The following is a 13,548-nucleotide window of genomic DNA, read 5'->3' on the forward strand; positions in this document are numbered from 1 at the left end:
TGTGTGAGATAAAGATCTTTGTTTACTGAAGCTGATTCTGCAGGCTGTTGGCCCACATACTGTTCTCTATTCTATTAGACCAAGGACTGTTCTGAGTGCGTGTGTGACTGCGCCGTGTGTGTGTGTCGTACCCGCCTCTTGAGAGCAACTGATCTTGGACTGGTTGGTGATGAGGCAAATGTGTGTGCATGTGTGACTGTGTCATATGTTTAGTGTGTGTGTCCTACCAGTCTCTTCAGAGTGCCACTGATTTCGGGTCAGGGTGTATCAGTGTGCTGTGTGTTCGTCCTACCGGCCACTTCAGAGTGACATCTAATCTTGGACTGGTTGATGATGAGACGGGTGTGTGTGTGTTTGCACCTGAGTGTTTCCATGCCCGCATGTGTGTGGCGTATTGTACCCGTCTCTTCAGGGTGACTCTGATCTTGGACTGGTTGGTGATGAGGCGGATGGGGGCACTCAGCATCTCGTTCTGGGCACTCTGGATGGCGTCCGCCTCGATGCGGATCATCTGCCAGCTGATCTCCTTAAACGTCAGGATCTGAGGGACGCACAGGTAGCCATGGTTACACACACACACACACACACACAGGGTTACGGCGGTTACATACACTTCCATGCGTGTATGCAGTGCACCCACCTCTCCTCTGTGTGGGTCCTGTATGCGTGTGAAGCGGAGGTCTGACAGGCTCCAGCTGGTGTTGACAGAGTAGACCTGCAGCTGGCTCAACTCAAAGGAGGCGTTGAACGCCTTGGCACTGATCTTCACCACGATGGAGTTGATGGACAGAGAGATGCCCTCCACCACCTTCTCAGCAAAGCCATACTCACTGGGGGAGTGGGGGAAGAGGAGGAGGTAGGCAATTGAAGGATGGATTTTGATGAACTGAATGCAGGTGTTTTTTAGTAAAGTATTTTTCAGCCCCATCGCACAAGGACAGGCAGACAGACACCATGCACTTACACAAAACTACCCTCTGAAAGGGGGGGAGAAAAAGAGAGAAAGAGCACCAGCTCCCACCTTTGCCCCGAGGCCGTTGCTATGGGAGACGGGCCATTGGGAGGGCGGGGCTCATCACAGGTGCTCATCTCCATTACCACCTTGTCCAGGGTCTGGGAGACAGAGATGCAGACGATTAACACACACACCAGTGCAAGACATTAACAGTTGTCTGCTTGCCCATGAAAGTAAAAAAATAGTTGGACATGAAGAACAGATTAAGTTGGAATGGACAAGAAAAGAAAAAAAAGATTGTTTGATTTTTGCACAATGAGGCTACTCCCATCAGAAGTGGATGAGTGGCATCCAGATTAGTGTATAGCACACTGGCCTCAATCTCTGCAGAGCACTTCAGAGGAGAATTACTGTAGGCCTTTATTGACAGGCACGTGCAGTCTTTCAATCAGTCACGAGATGTGTTTTTGAGATCAAAGCGAACATACCCGTGTTTGCACATTTGTTGATATTTATTGCTAATTAATTATTTATTTGCGAGTTATAGCTCATTTTTGGTCAGCAATGCAAATCCTGGAAAAGTCCTGGTGTTCACATCGCCTGCATGTGCCAGTTTGCTGTTGCCAGAGTTGGAAGAGAGACAGGTATTTGTGCAGCAGGTAAAATAATAAGTGTAAGTTTGTCTGGTTAACTATACTGAACAAAAATATAAACAATCAGGAAATTAGTCAATTGAAATAAAGTCATTAGGTCCTAATCTATGGATTTCACATGACTGGGCAGGGACACAGCCATGGGTGGGTATAGGCCGACCCATTGGGGAGCCAGGCCCAGCCAGTCAGAATGAATTTTCCCCCACAAAATGGCTTTATTAGACAGAAATACACCAACCCCCCCCCCCCCCCCCCCCCCTCCCTCAGACGTGGTCTGAGGTTGTGAGGCCGGTTGGAAGTACTGCCAAATTCTCTAAAACGACGTTGGAGGCAGCTTGTGGTATGGAAATGAACAGTCAATTCTCTGCCAATAGCTCTGGTTGACATTCCTGCAGTCTACATGCCAATTGTACACTCCATCAAAACTTAAGACATCTGTGGCCTTTTATTGTCCCTAGCAAAAGGTGCACCTGTGTAATGAGCATGCTGTTAATTAGCTTCTTGATATGCAAAGGAGAAATGCTCACTAACATGAATGTAAAAATGTATACTTTTTTTTCAGCTCATGAAACCAACACTTAACATGTTGTGTTTATATTGTTGTTCAGTGTAGATGGCCAATTCAAAACATATTGTAGTTTGTCTGGTTATCTCGCTAGTTAGCTATTAGCATGTACTAATGTCATTGTCATGTCTGATGTCCTAAAATAACTTTCCACCGGCACTTGTGTATAACCACAAATGGCCACAACACAGTTGATACAGGTGTATAGTTGATGAAGCCAATGCTGCATACTCCAGGTGTAGAAAAGTCACAAACGCACAAAATTGGCTTGGATTCTCCTCTTTTCAATACTGGCCATGTAATTCTGACAATTATAAATATATATTCTTAAAATAGCTTAATTGACAAGTAACTACTACTGTCAAGATCTCCCCTCAATGCGGAATATTTTTGCCTGACAAATAGATAAACATCTTAGTTAACTACCTCGCCCACCTCAGACATTTGATCCCTGGTTCATTGAATGAGGATATTATTTTATAAAGACATAAAAAGTATTTGGTTGTAATTGTAATGTTGCAGGGTGGGCCAACCATCCTCCAGGAGATTCCAAGAGAGCTACTGGGTGTGCAGGCTTTTGGTCCAGCCCTACTCGAACACACCCTATTGCAAAGAAATCTGCTGCTCAACAGGACCTTGGATAAGCTGACTGGTGTTTGAACAGGGTTGGATCAAAAGCCTGCACACCGGCCTCCCGAGTGGCGCAGCGGTCTAAGGCGTCACTAGAGACCCGGGTTCAATCCCGGGCTGTATTACAACCGGCCATGATCGGAAGTCCCATAGGGCGGGGCACAATTGGCCCAGCGTCGTCCGGGTTAGGGGAGGGTTTGGCCGGGGGGGGGGGGGGGGCTTTACTTGGCTCATTGCACTCCAGCGACTCCTTGTGGCGGGCCGGGCGCCTCCAGTTGTCAGGTGAGCGGTGTTTCCTCTGGCACATTGGTGCTGCTGGCCTCCGGGTTAAGCGGGCGGGTGTTAAGAAGCGCAGTTTGGGGGGGACGAATGACTCGACCTTCGCCTCCCGAGCGCGCTGTGGAGTTGAGGCGATGAGACAAAATCGGGGAGAAAAGGGGGAAAGGACCACGTGTCTTATACAGGAGCTCTCCAGGCGGAGGGTTGACGGACCACGTGTTTTATACAGGAGCTCTCCAGACGGAGGGTTGACGGACCACGTGTCTTATACAGGAGCTCTCCAGACGGAGGGTTGACGGACCACGTGTCTTATACAGTAGCTCTCCAGACGGAGGGTTGACGGACCACGTGTCTTATACAGTAGCTCTCCAGACGGAGGGTTGACGGACCACGTCTCTTATACAGTAGCTCTCCAGACGGAGGGTTGACGGACCATGTGTTTTATACAGTAGGCTATCAGGGCAGTATTTTACTTTGTGGGGAGTTAAGTGCCTTGCTCAAGGCCACAACAGCAGGAGATGGTGTATAATACATGGGATCAGAGAGCAGCAGCCTTCCATTGTCAATACCAGTGATAATAATGAAGGTTATTTTGGTCATACAACAATTCTCAGTCACCTTATTTGCCCATGTTGTTACAGGCCTTCTTTTTTTTGAAGGGGGGGGGGGACAAGTGGCTACAACAGTTGTAACGTGTCAGCAATAGGGGGAAGGAGGGCGGGACTTACCAGAGAGATGGGGTGGGTCTTCAGCTTGGTCCATGGGATCTGTCAATGAAGAGAAGGAATTAGAGTCAGCCAGCCAGGCTCCAATACGTGAAAGTAATATTGGTTCAATATCATACACCTGCAATCTAGTCAGCCCAACAACATCGGCACAGCCATAATATGATCATATTTTCTTGTATTTAACCTATATGCTAAATACAGTCACATATTCCTTATATATTTTTCTGAAATACATTTGAATGCGTCTATTCCTGAAATAAATGTAATCGCTGTGAATGTAAATCAGCTGAAATGAGAGAGCCAGGCTGAGAGAATGAATCAAGGAGTCAGTCTAGAGAAGCAGTCAGTGCCAGCACATTCCACTCCTCCCCAAACTACACTAATCCCTCTGAGCAGACCCTCGTAATCATGCCCGTGTCAAATCAAATAGCTTTTACACCAAAGAGTAATCTGCAGATTTGGGCATGTTCATCTTCCCACACAACGAGTGACTCCCCGTTAAAAGGCTATAAACACTGAAATAAATATTTAGATATGTGGCGCTAATTGAATTACTACACTAAAACTGTATTTGACTTCTTCAGTCATTGAACTGAAATGGTTTAGCAGAGCCTGTGCCTGTAGGTGAGTTTGGAGCAGAGATTTAGACATGGAAGTGAACAGTTTTTGGGTGCCTGAGTTGTGGGTTTGTGTGTCCCCGCTCCAATGAGGATGGGCATGTGCACGACTGTATGCGTGCTGGCATCTAAATCAGTGGCAGCTATTAGCTGCAGGTTCCGCTTGGCCCACGCCCACTGGTCCTCCCCGGCTACGTGGGCCACGCCCACTGGTCCTCCCCGGCTACGTGGGCCACGCCCACTGGTCCTCCCCGGCTACGTGGGCCACGTCCACTGGTCCTCCCCGGCTACGTGGGCCACGCCCACTATTTCACTGTGCCTATTGGCTAGATGACCAAGCCCACTGTTCCTTTAGGCTAGATGACCAGAACTCTGTGACGCACTGGCAAAACTCCAATGACTGTAACGTGGTGGCCTCTAAGCTGATCCTGATCCTAGATGACCTGCTGTGGGTGCTGACTGACTCCCAGCTCAAAGCCATGGTCCAGTACGCCAAGTCACTCAGCGAGGCCATGGACAAGTCTGCTCAGCAGAGGAAGAGCATGGCCACCGAGGACCAGGTACACACGTATGCAGCACGCATTACCTCAATGATTGGGCCATTATGACTGCAGCATTACACCAAGGACAATGCACAGCGAGTGTTACATCAATAATGCTAAGTTAGTGACACAAATGGGCCTCATCTAGGAGAACAGACAGACAGACATAACTCAAGGCAATTTCAGAAGACAAAACTTTATCCTTTCACAGTTTCAACGCTGGGCAGCTCCCCACTCTACTTGTTAGAATATATTGCCTGCTATGTAAAAAGGGAAGGTCCTGAGACAGGGATAAGATGAAGACCCAAGACAGCAGAGATAAAATACAAGAGAGAATCATTAGGGCAAAGAAAACAGAAGGGGTTTCAGAAGAGGAAGGAGAAGGCTGGTAGTAGAGACCTGACTAACAGAGTTTGTTGTTATTCTGCTCCATTCACCATCTCCAGGGAGTGTCAGATGATGTGTGCGCATACAGACGCAGTTCATCTCAGTGCACTTCTATATCCACCGCTAACATTACGAGAGAAGGGAGAATGAAAGAGTGGGAGAGTGAGAAGGCGGGTGAGAGAGGGGGGTGGGCAGGGTGAGAGGTAGCAGACAGTAAAAGTGAAATATGGACTAAGATGGTGGGGTTTATCGGAGGAGAGTGACAAAGGGCGAAAGCACCGCCCAGAGTGCAGGTGTGTGTGCACATGTCTCCCTCTCTCTTACCCGGATGGCAGCCTTGTTGCAGCCCACTTTGTTGATGGCCAGCCAGGTGGGCAGGTCCAACATGCTCTGCAGTACCTCCTCATCCAATTCCAGGTTGGTGAGCTGGCCCTCGCCCTTCAACGTGCTCAGGTTGATCTTGTCTGGGGACAGGTTCTTAGCAAACCTGCAGGGGGAGGAGGAAGGAGAGGATGGGAGAGGAGAAAATTAGTATTGTTGTTATTCATTCAACATCAAGGAAATAAGCCCTTAACATACATCATCATAACTACAAATACAAAACACCCTTACTTTTAGGAGAGAGAGAATAAGTGAAAGATAGGAGAGAGAATTGCATTTAACCTGCCTTTATTGGCACAATTCATTAAAGTACAGTCCCTCTCTCTCCCTTACCACCAGGGAGAAGAGAAAAATAAAAGGCAGAGAGAGCGGACAAGAAAGATAATGGACAAGGAAAGAAAGACAGAGGGATAGTCTACAAGAGACAAGGGAGCCAACCAAATCAGCCTGTTAAAAGTGGTGAGCAAACTTTTGGGAAAAATTTATCAATTAAAGTTATTTTACAGAAAACTAATTAAAAACCAACTTTCTGCAAGCTTATTGGGAAGGGCAATCAACATGCTCTGACAAATGACTGATTGGCTGAAAGAAATTGATATCAAGAAGATAGTGGGAACTGTTCTGTTAGACTTCAGTGCAGCTTTTGCTGTCATTGATCATAACCTATTGCTGAAAAAAACGTAGGTGTTATGGGTTTGCATCATCTGCCTTATTATGGACTGAGAGTTACCCATTTAATAAAACTCAGAGGGTTTTCATTCATGGAAACCTATCTCATACAAATTCATTTCAGTGTGGTGTACCGCAGGGCAGCCTGCTAAGGCCATTGTTTTCTGTTTTTACAAATGACCTTCCACTGACCTTGAATAAGGCCTGTTTGTCTATGTACGATGACGACTCAATAGTATACACGTCGGCTACAACAGTCAAATAAATAACTGAGACACTTAACATTGATCTCCAGTCAGTTTTAGAATGGACATCTAGCAATAGGCTGGTGCTAAATATCAAAACTAAAAGCATAATTTGGGGGAGAAATTACTCTCTCAACGCTAAACCTTGTTTAAATCTATTATTTAATCACGTGGCTATTGAGCAAGTTGAGGAGACTAAACTGCTGGGTGTAACCCTAGATAGCCAGCTTTCATGGTCAGAACATAGACTCAATAGTTGCTAAAATGGGAAGAGGTCTGTCCAGACAGATCCAACAGGCCCTAGTTTTGTTCCACCTTGACTACTGCCCAGCGGTGTGGTCATGTGCGGCAAAGAAGGACATTGGTAAATTGCAGTTGATTCAGATCAAAGCAGCACGTATCGCACTTAGATGGTACATGGAGGTGAATGTCAGTAACATGCATGTCAATCTCTCCTGCCTCAAAGTTGAGGATAGATTGACTGCATCACTATTGGTCTTTGTGTGAGGTATTGATGGTACCGAACGGTCTGTTCATGCAGTTGGCACAGTTTGGACACTCATCGGTACAGCCCAAGACATGCAATCGGAGGTCTCTTCACAGTCCCCAGGTCCAGAACAGAGGCTGGGAAACGCAGTGTTAAATAGTCATGACTACATGGAACTCTGCCACCCCAGGTAACTCAAGCTAGGATTAAAAACAGATAAAAATAACACCTTACTGCACAAAGAGGACTGTGGAGAGAGACAACCATTTTATATACATCCCTTCTATTGTAATTTGCACTGTACTATGTATTAGACCTAGATATTGTGTATGTACGGATACGTAGGTTAGGTGTGATGTTTTAAATGTATGTATTTCAGTCCTTGACTAATAATGTTCTGTACTAGGTAATGTTTCATGTGGACCCCAGGAAGAGTAGCTGATGCTTTTGCAGCAGCTAATGAGGATCCTAATAAATACCAGTACCGAGGAGAAGCCAGATAGTGAAACAGAGAGGTAGGCCTATAGGCCTGTTATGGAACATTATAGAGTTCTGCTGAAAGTCATATTACAGACTTGGAAAAGAGGGATACAGTGACCTGTCTGCTGCCTCTTAAAACCGTACTCAAGGGTGTGTGAACTTTAGTGTCACACTGTCTCAACTGTAAGGGGATTCCCAACTCGTATCTTTCATCAGGAGGTAGCACAGCCAATGGGTGTGTGTGTCCTGGGTGCGCATGGGTGGGTTCCATCGCTAGGCCCCGCTCAAAGCTCCAACACACACTGTGCCCATGACCTTGTGCCATAGTCCCTAGACTCCCAAACAGTTTGTGGTTAGTAGTTAGCCAAACACCCACATACCAGGCAAAAGGTCATTGTCTTAATTATTGTTTACAGATAAAGAATTCCCAGTAACTCAGACAGCTTTTATCAATCCACATTCCACACAACAACCGGTGTGTGTTCATACACCACAAGTGTGTGTGTCCATATACAGCCTGTTTGACTACGTTAACTCTCATTTTATCGATCTACATTACACCACAACCTAAGCACGACAACACACGGTCAACACACAGACAAATGTTAATGAAGCAGACTGCCACGGTTTGACTGCTGTAATCTTGTTAGCTACCTGGTTGGCAGGCAGCTAATCTGACACAGATAGAAGTACCATGCAATAGATCAAAAGCTCCCAACTGTGCTGCAACATTCAGCCAACATTTAAATAAATGTTATGTTATATAAATAATATTTTAACCAATATTTTAATAACCGCTAGACAGATTCACAACTCTGAGACAACCGATGGCCTGGTAACTTATATAGCATGATTCATTTGTCCCACATCACAACCCATAGGCTATACCATATTGAAGACAATAAGATGAAGTAACCCTTACATGCTGATCTGAGGTCAGTTTTCACGCTTCATCCAACTGTTGAGGATTGGGGAGGGTAAGCTGATCCTAGATCTGTGATTTGGGGCAGCAACTCCCTTTCTAATAAATTATTCATGTAGTCAAGACTCTCAGCACAGCGTGAGGAGCAGAGGGACCGTGTGAACGGGCCACACACACACACAGAGAGCACTGGTACAGTGAACTCATACTTTGGTCAGTTGTGTTGCCGACTGTGGCCATAAGGAAGTAGCAAGATCCGATCAGCTTCTCTGGCCTATCGCACTCACACACAGAATGACTGGAAACAGCTCATTAAACTTCCCCTGTACCTACCTCATTCCTGATCAAGCTTTTGTTTAGTTAGTTCCCTTATATGGGCTAACCTTTCTAGGAGATCTTTTTTAGCTTTTTCTAATGTAGGTTACTTTTCTGCCGACTGGGATCTACAGCCGTGGCCAAAAGTTGAGAATGACACAAATCTTGAGAATGACACAAATATTAGTGTGTGTCATTCTGCTGCCTCTGCCATCATACAAACTATTTGCATATACTCCAGAAAGTTATGAAGAGTGATCAGATTAATTGCGAAGTCCCTCTTTGCCATGCAAATTAACTGAATCCCCAAAAAATATTTCCACTGCATTTCAGACCTGCCACAAAAGGACCAGCTGACATAGTGATTCTCTCGTTAACACAGGTGTGAGTGTTGATGAGGATAGGGCTGGAGAGGACCTGCAAGGAAACACGTGCCGTCATCATTGCTTTGCACAAAAAGGGCTTTACAGGCAAGGATATTGATGCCAGTAAGATTGCACCTAAATCAACCATTTATCGGATCATCAAGAACTTCAAGGAGAGCAGTTCAATTGTTGTGAAGAAGCCTTCAGGGTGCCCAAGAAAGTCCATCAAGCACCAGGACCGTCTCCTAAAGTTGATTCAGCTGCGAGATCGGGGAACCACCAGTACAGAGCTTGCTCAGGAATGGCAGCAGGCAGGTGTGAGTGCATCTGCACGCACAGTGAGGCGAATACTTATGGAGGATCGCCTGGTGTCAAGAAGGGCAGCAAAGAAGCCACTTCTCTCCAGGAAAAACATCAGGGACAGACTGATATTCTGCAAAAGGTACAGGGATTGGACTGCTGAGGACTGGGGAAAAGTCATTTTCTCTGATAAATCCCCTTTCCAATTGTTTGGGGCATCCGGAAAAAAGCTTGTCCGGAGAAGACGAGGTGAGCCCTACTATCAGTCCTGTGTCATGTCAACAGTAAAGCATCCTGAGACCATTCATGTGTGGGGTTGCTTCTCAGCCAAGGGAGTGGGCTCACTCACAATTTTGCCTAAGAACACAGCCATGAATAAAGAATGGTACCAATACATCCTCAGAGAGCAACTTCTCCCAACCATCCAGGAACAGTTTGGTGACGAACAATGCCTTTTCCAGCATGAGGGAGCACCTTGCCATAAGGCAACAGTGATAACTAAGTGGCTCGGGGAACAAAACATCAATATTTTTGGTCCATGGCCAGGAAACTCCACAGACCTTAATCCCATTGAGAATGTGGTCAATCCTCAAGAGGTGGGTAGACAAACAAAACCACTCAAATTCTGACAAACTCCAGGCATTGATTATGCAAGAATGTGCTGCCATCAGTCAGGATGTGGCCCAGAAGTTAATTGACAGCATGCCAGGGCGGATTGCGGAGGTCTTGAAATCTTGCATCAACTTCATGTTATTGTCAATAAAAGACTTGACACTTATAAAATGCTTGTAATTATACTTCAGTATTCCATAGTATCATATGGCAAAAATATCTAAAGACACTGATGCAGCAAACTTTGTGGAAATTAATATTTGTGTCATTCTCAAAACTTTTGGCCACGACTGTAGATGTTCCATGACTAAATGTTGTGCTGATCTTTGTTGGCTGTGTTGTTCAGCCTCAAATGGGACAAAGAAATATTAGAAGACAGTAAAAATACCCTAAAACATTGTTAGAATCTGCCCTAGAGTAGAGGTATTAAATAAATTATTTTACAACAGAAGTTGAAGGAGACTGACTGGATTGAAGTGGATGATTAGGTGGCTGAGGTATTAGGCGAGGCCAGGTTAAATTAAGCCAAGGCACCAGGGTTAACGCCGATACTCCTAATTTATATTAGCATGATTCACCCACTCGTCACAGTCATAGCTGGTGTTGGTGTGTGTTTGTATTACACACACAACTTTTGGCCATGGTCTCCACAGGTTTTGTAATTGGGGCCTGTAAGGCTTACCTTCTCCCTGCCTCCATCAGAGCCATAAATATTACATTGCTCCGGGGCCCTGTGTGTGCGCGCGTCATTCGGTTGACCACACGGTTCGTTGCTGATGTGTGTATTGTCATCGGACCCACAGGAGATCCAGCTTTGACTGACTCAATCTAAACAAGGGATGACAAGGTCCCTTTGTCTGGAGCAACCTTCCTCAGGATACAGACACACATTTGGGTTATTCTTTGAGGGATAAACCAGTCGCCTGGCAGAATTTATTCAATTCAGTAGTCTCTACAAAGATTGGACGCACAGGCACTTTCTTTCTTGAGATTAAATTAGAGAATCAACTTGATTAGATGAACCTATGATCTAACTGCAGATGATCTGTTTCTGTTCTCACTGGAAATAAACCAATGAAACCTGCCCTGGTCCTAGAGTAATGGCCTTTATTTTATGAGGTCTAAGTACAACGCTTGTGTCCAATCTGACAACACGGTCTTCATTGAGTTGGCGTGTGTGCTCCAAACAATGTGTTTATTCTATTAAACATGTGTCCATTATCACAACTAGAGGCCGACCGATTAAATCGGAATGGCCGACTAATTAGGGCCGATTTCAAGTTCATAACAATTGGAAATCTGTATTTTTGGGCGCCGATTTAAAATGTGTTTATTTTTTATTTTATACCTTTATTTAACTAGACAAGTCAGTTAAAAACACATTCTTATTTTCAATGACGGCCTAGGAACGGAGGGTTAACTGCCTCGTTCAGGGGCAGAAGGACAGATTTTCTCCTTGTCAGCTCGGGGGATCCAATCTTGCAACCTTACAGTTAACTAGTTCAACGCAATAACGACCTGCCTCTCTCTCGTTGCACTCCACAAGGAGACTGTTATGCAAATGCAGTAAGAAGCCAAGGTAAGTTGCTAGCTAGCAATAAACTTATCTTATGAAAAAAACAATCACTAGTTAACGACACATGGTTGATGATATTAATAGATATTATCTAGCGTGTCCTGCGTTGCATATAATCTGACTGAGCATACAAACATAAATCTACAGTGCCTTGCGAAAGTATTCGGCCCCCTTGAACTTTGCGACCTTTTGCCACATTTCAGGCTTCAAACATAAAGATATAAAACTGTATTTTTTTGTGAAGAATCACCAACAAGTGGGACACAATCATGAAGTGGAACAACATTTATTGGATATTTCAAACTTTTTTAACAAATCAAAAACTGAAAAATTGGGTGTGCAAAATTATTCAGCCCCTTTACATTCAGTGCAGCAAACTCTCTCCAGAAGTTCAGTGAGGATCTCTGAATGATCCAATGTTGACCTAAATGACGATAAATACAATCCACCTGTGTGTAATCAAGTCTCCGTATAAATGCACCTGCACTGTGACAGTCTCAGAGGTCCGTTAAAAGCGCAGAGAGCATCATGAAGAACAAGGAACACACCAGGCAGGTCCGAGATACTGTTGTGAAGAAGTTTAAAGCCGGATTTGGATACAAAAAGATTTTCCAAGCTTTAAACATCCCAAGGAGCACTGTGCAAGCGATAATATTGAAATGGAAGGAGTATCAGACCACTGCAAATCTACCAAGACCTGAGCTGAGGTGGGAGACTCTGTCCATAGGACAACAATCCTATATTGCACAAATCTGGCCTTTATGGAAGAGTGGCAAGAAGAAAGCCATTTCTTAAAGATATCCATAAAAAGTGTTGTTTAAAGTTTGCCACAAGCCACCTGGGAGACACACCAAACATGTGGAAGAAGGTGCTCTGGTCAGCTGAAACCAAAATTGAACTTTTTGGCAACAATGCAAAACGTTATGTTTGGCGTAAAAGCAACACAGCTGAACACACCATCCCCACTGTCAAACATGGTGGTGGCAGCATCATGGTTTGGGCCTGCTTTTCTTCAGCAGGGACAGGGAAGATGGTTAAAATTGATGGGAAGATGGATGGAGCCAAATACAGGACCATTCTGGAAGAAAACCTGATGGAGTCTGCAAAAGACCTGAGACTGGGACGGAGATTTGTCTTTCAACAAGACAATGATCCAAAACATAAAGCAAAATCTACAATGGAATGGTTCAAAAATAAACATATCCAGGTGTTAGAATGGCCAAGTCAAAGTCCAGACCTGAATCCAATCGAGAATCTGTGGAAAGAACTGAAAACTGCTGTTCACAAATGCTCTCAATCCAACCTCACTGAGCTCGAGCTGTTTTGCAAGGAGGAATGGGAAAAAATGTCAGTCTCTCGATGTGCAAAACTGATAGAGACATACCCCAAGCGACTTACAGCTGTAATCGCAGCAAAAGGTGGCGCTACAAAGTATTAACTTAAGGGGGCTGAATAATTTTGCACGCCCAATTTTTCAGTTTTTGATTTGTTAAAAAAGTTTGAAATATCCAATAAATGTCGTTCCACTTCATGATTGTGTCCCACTTGTTGTTGATTCTTCACAAAAAAATAGTTTTATATCTTTATGTTTGAAGCCTGAAATGTGGCAAAAGGTCGCAAAGTTCAAGGGGGCCGAATACTTTCGCAAGGCACTGTAAGTATCTGACTGAGCGGTGGTAGGCAGAAGCAGGCGCCTAAACATTCATTCAAACAGCACTTTCTTTGCATTTTGCCAGCAGCTCTTTGTTGTGCGTCAAGCATTGCGCTGTATACGACTTCAAGCCTATCAACTCCCGAGATGAGGCTGGTGTAACCGAAGTGAAATGGCTAGCTAGTTAGC

General features: G+C 44.9%; 1 protein-coding gene across 5 annotated transcripts in view; it reads right to left on the bottom strand.

Moving 5' to 3' along the window:
- The window catches only part of LOC139378451 (bridge-like lipid transfer protein family member 3B), a 51,157-nt gene that overhangs the window by 31,424 nt on the left and 6,185 nt on the right, over window positions 1-13,548 (bottom strand). For all 5 annotated transcript variants that reach the window (XM_071120635.1, XM_071120634.1, XM_071120633.1 and 2 more), the window contains exons 2-6: window positions 5,681-5,843; window positions 3,811-3,849; window positions 1,022-1,113; window positions 641-830; window positions 401-541 (exon numbers count right to left, since the gene is read on the bottom strand). In XM_071120635.1, coding sequence (XP_070976736.1) covers window positions 401-541; window positions 641-830; window positions 1,022-1,113; window positions 3,811-3,849; window positions 5,681-5,843 — 625 coding nt within the window. The remainder of the gene's footprint in view (window positions 1-400; window positions 542-640; window positions 831-1,021; window positions 1,114-3,810; window positions 3,850-5,680; window positions 5,844-13,548) is intronic.

This window comes from Oncorhynchus clarkii, chromosome 21 (assembly GCF_045791955.1).
Source record: "Oncorhynchus clarkii lewisi isolate Uvic-CL-2024 chromosome 21, UVic_Ocla_1.0, whole genome shotgun sequence".
NCBI lineage: Eukaryota > Metazoa > Chordata > Actinopteri > Salmoniformes > Salmonidae > Oncorhynchus > Oncorhynchus clarkii.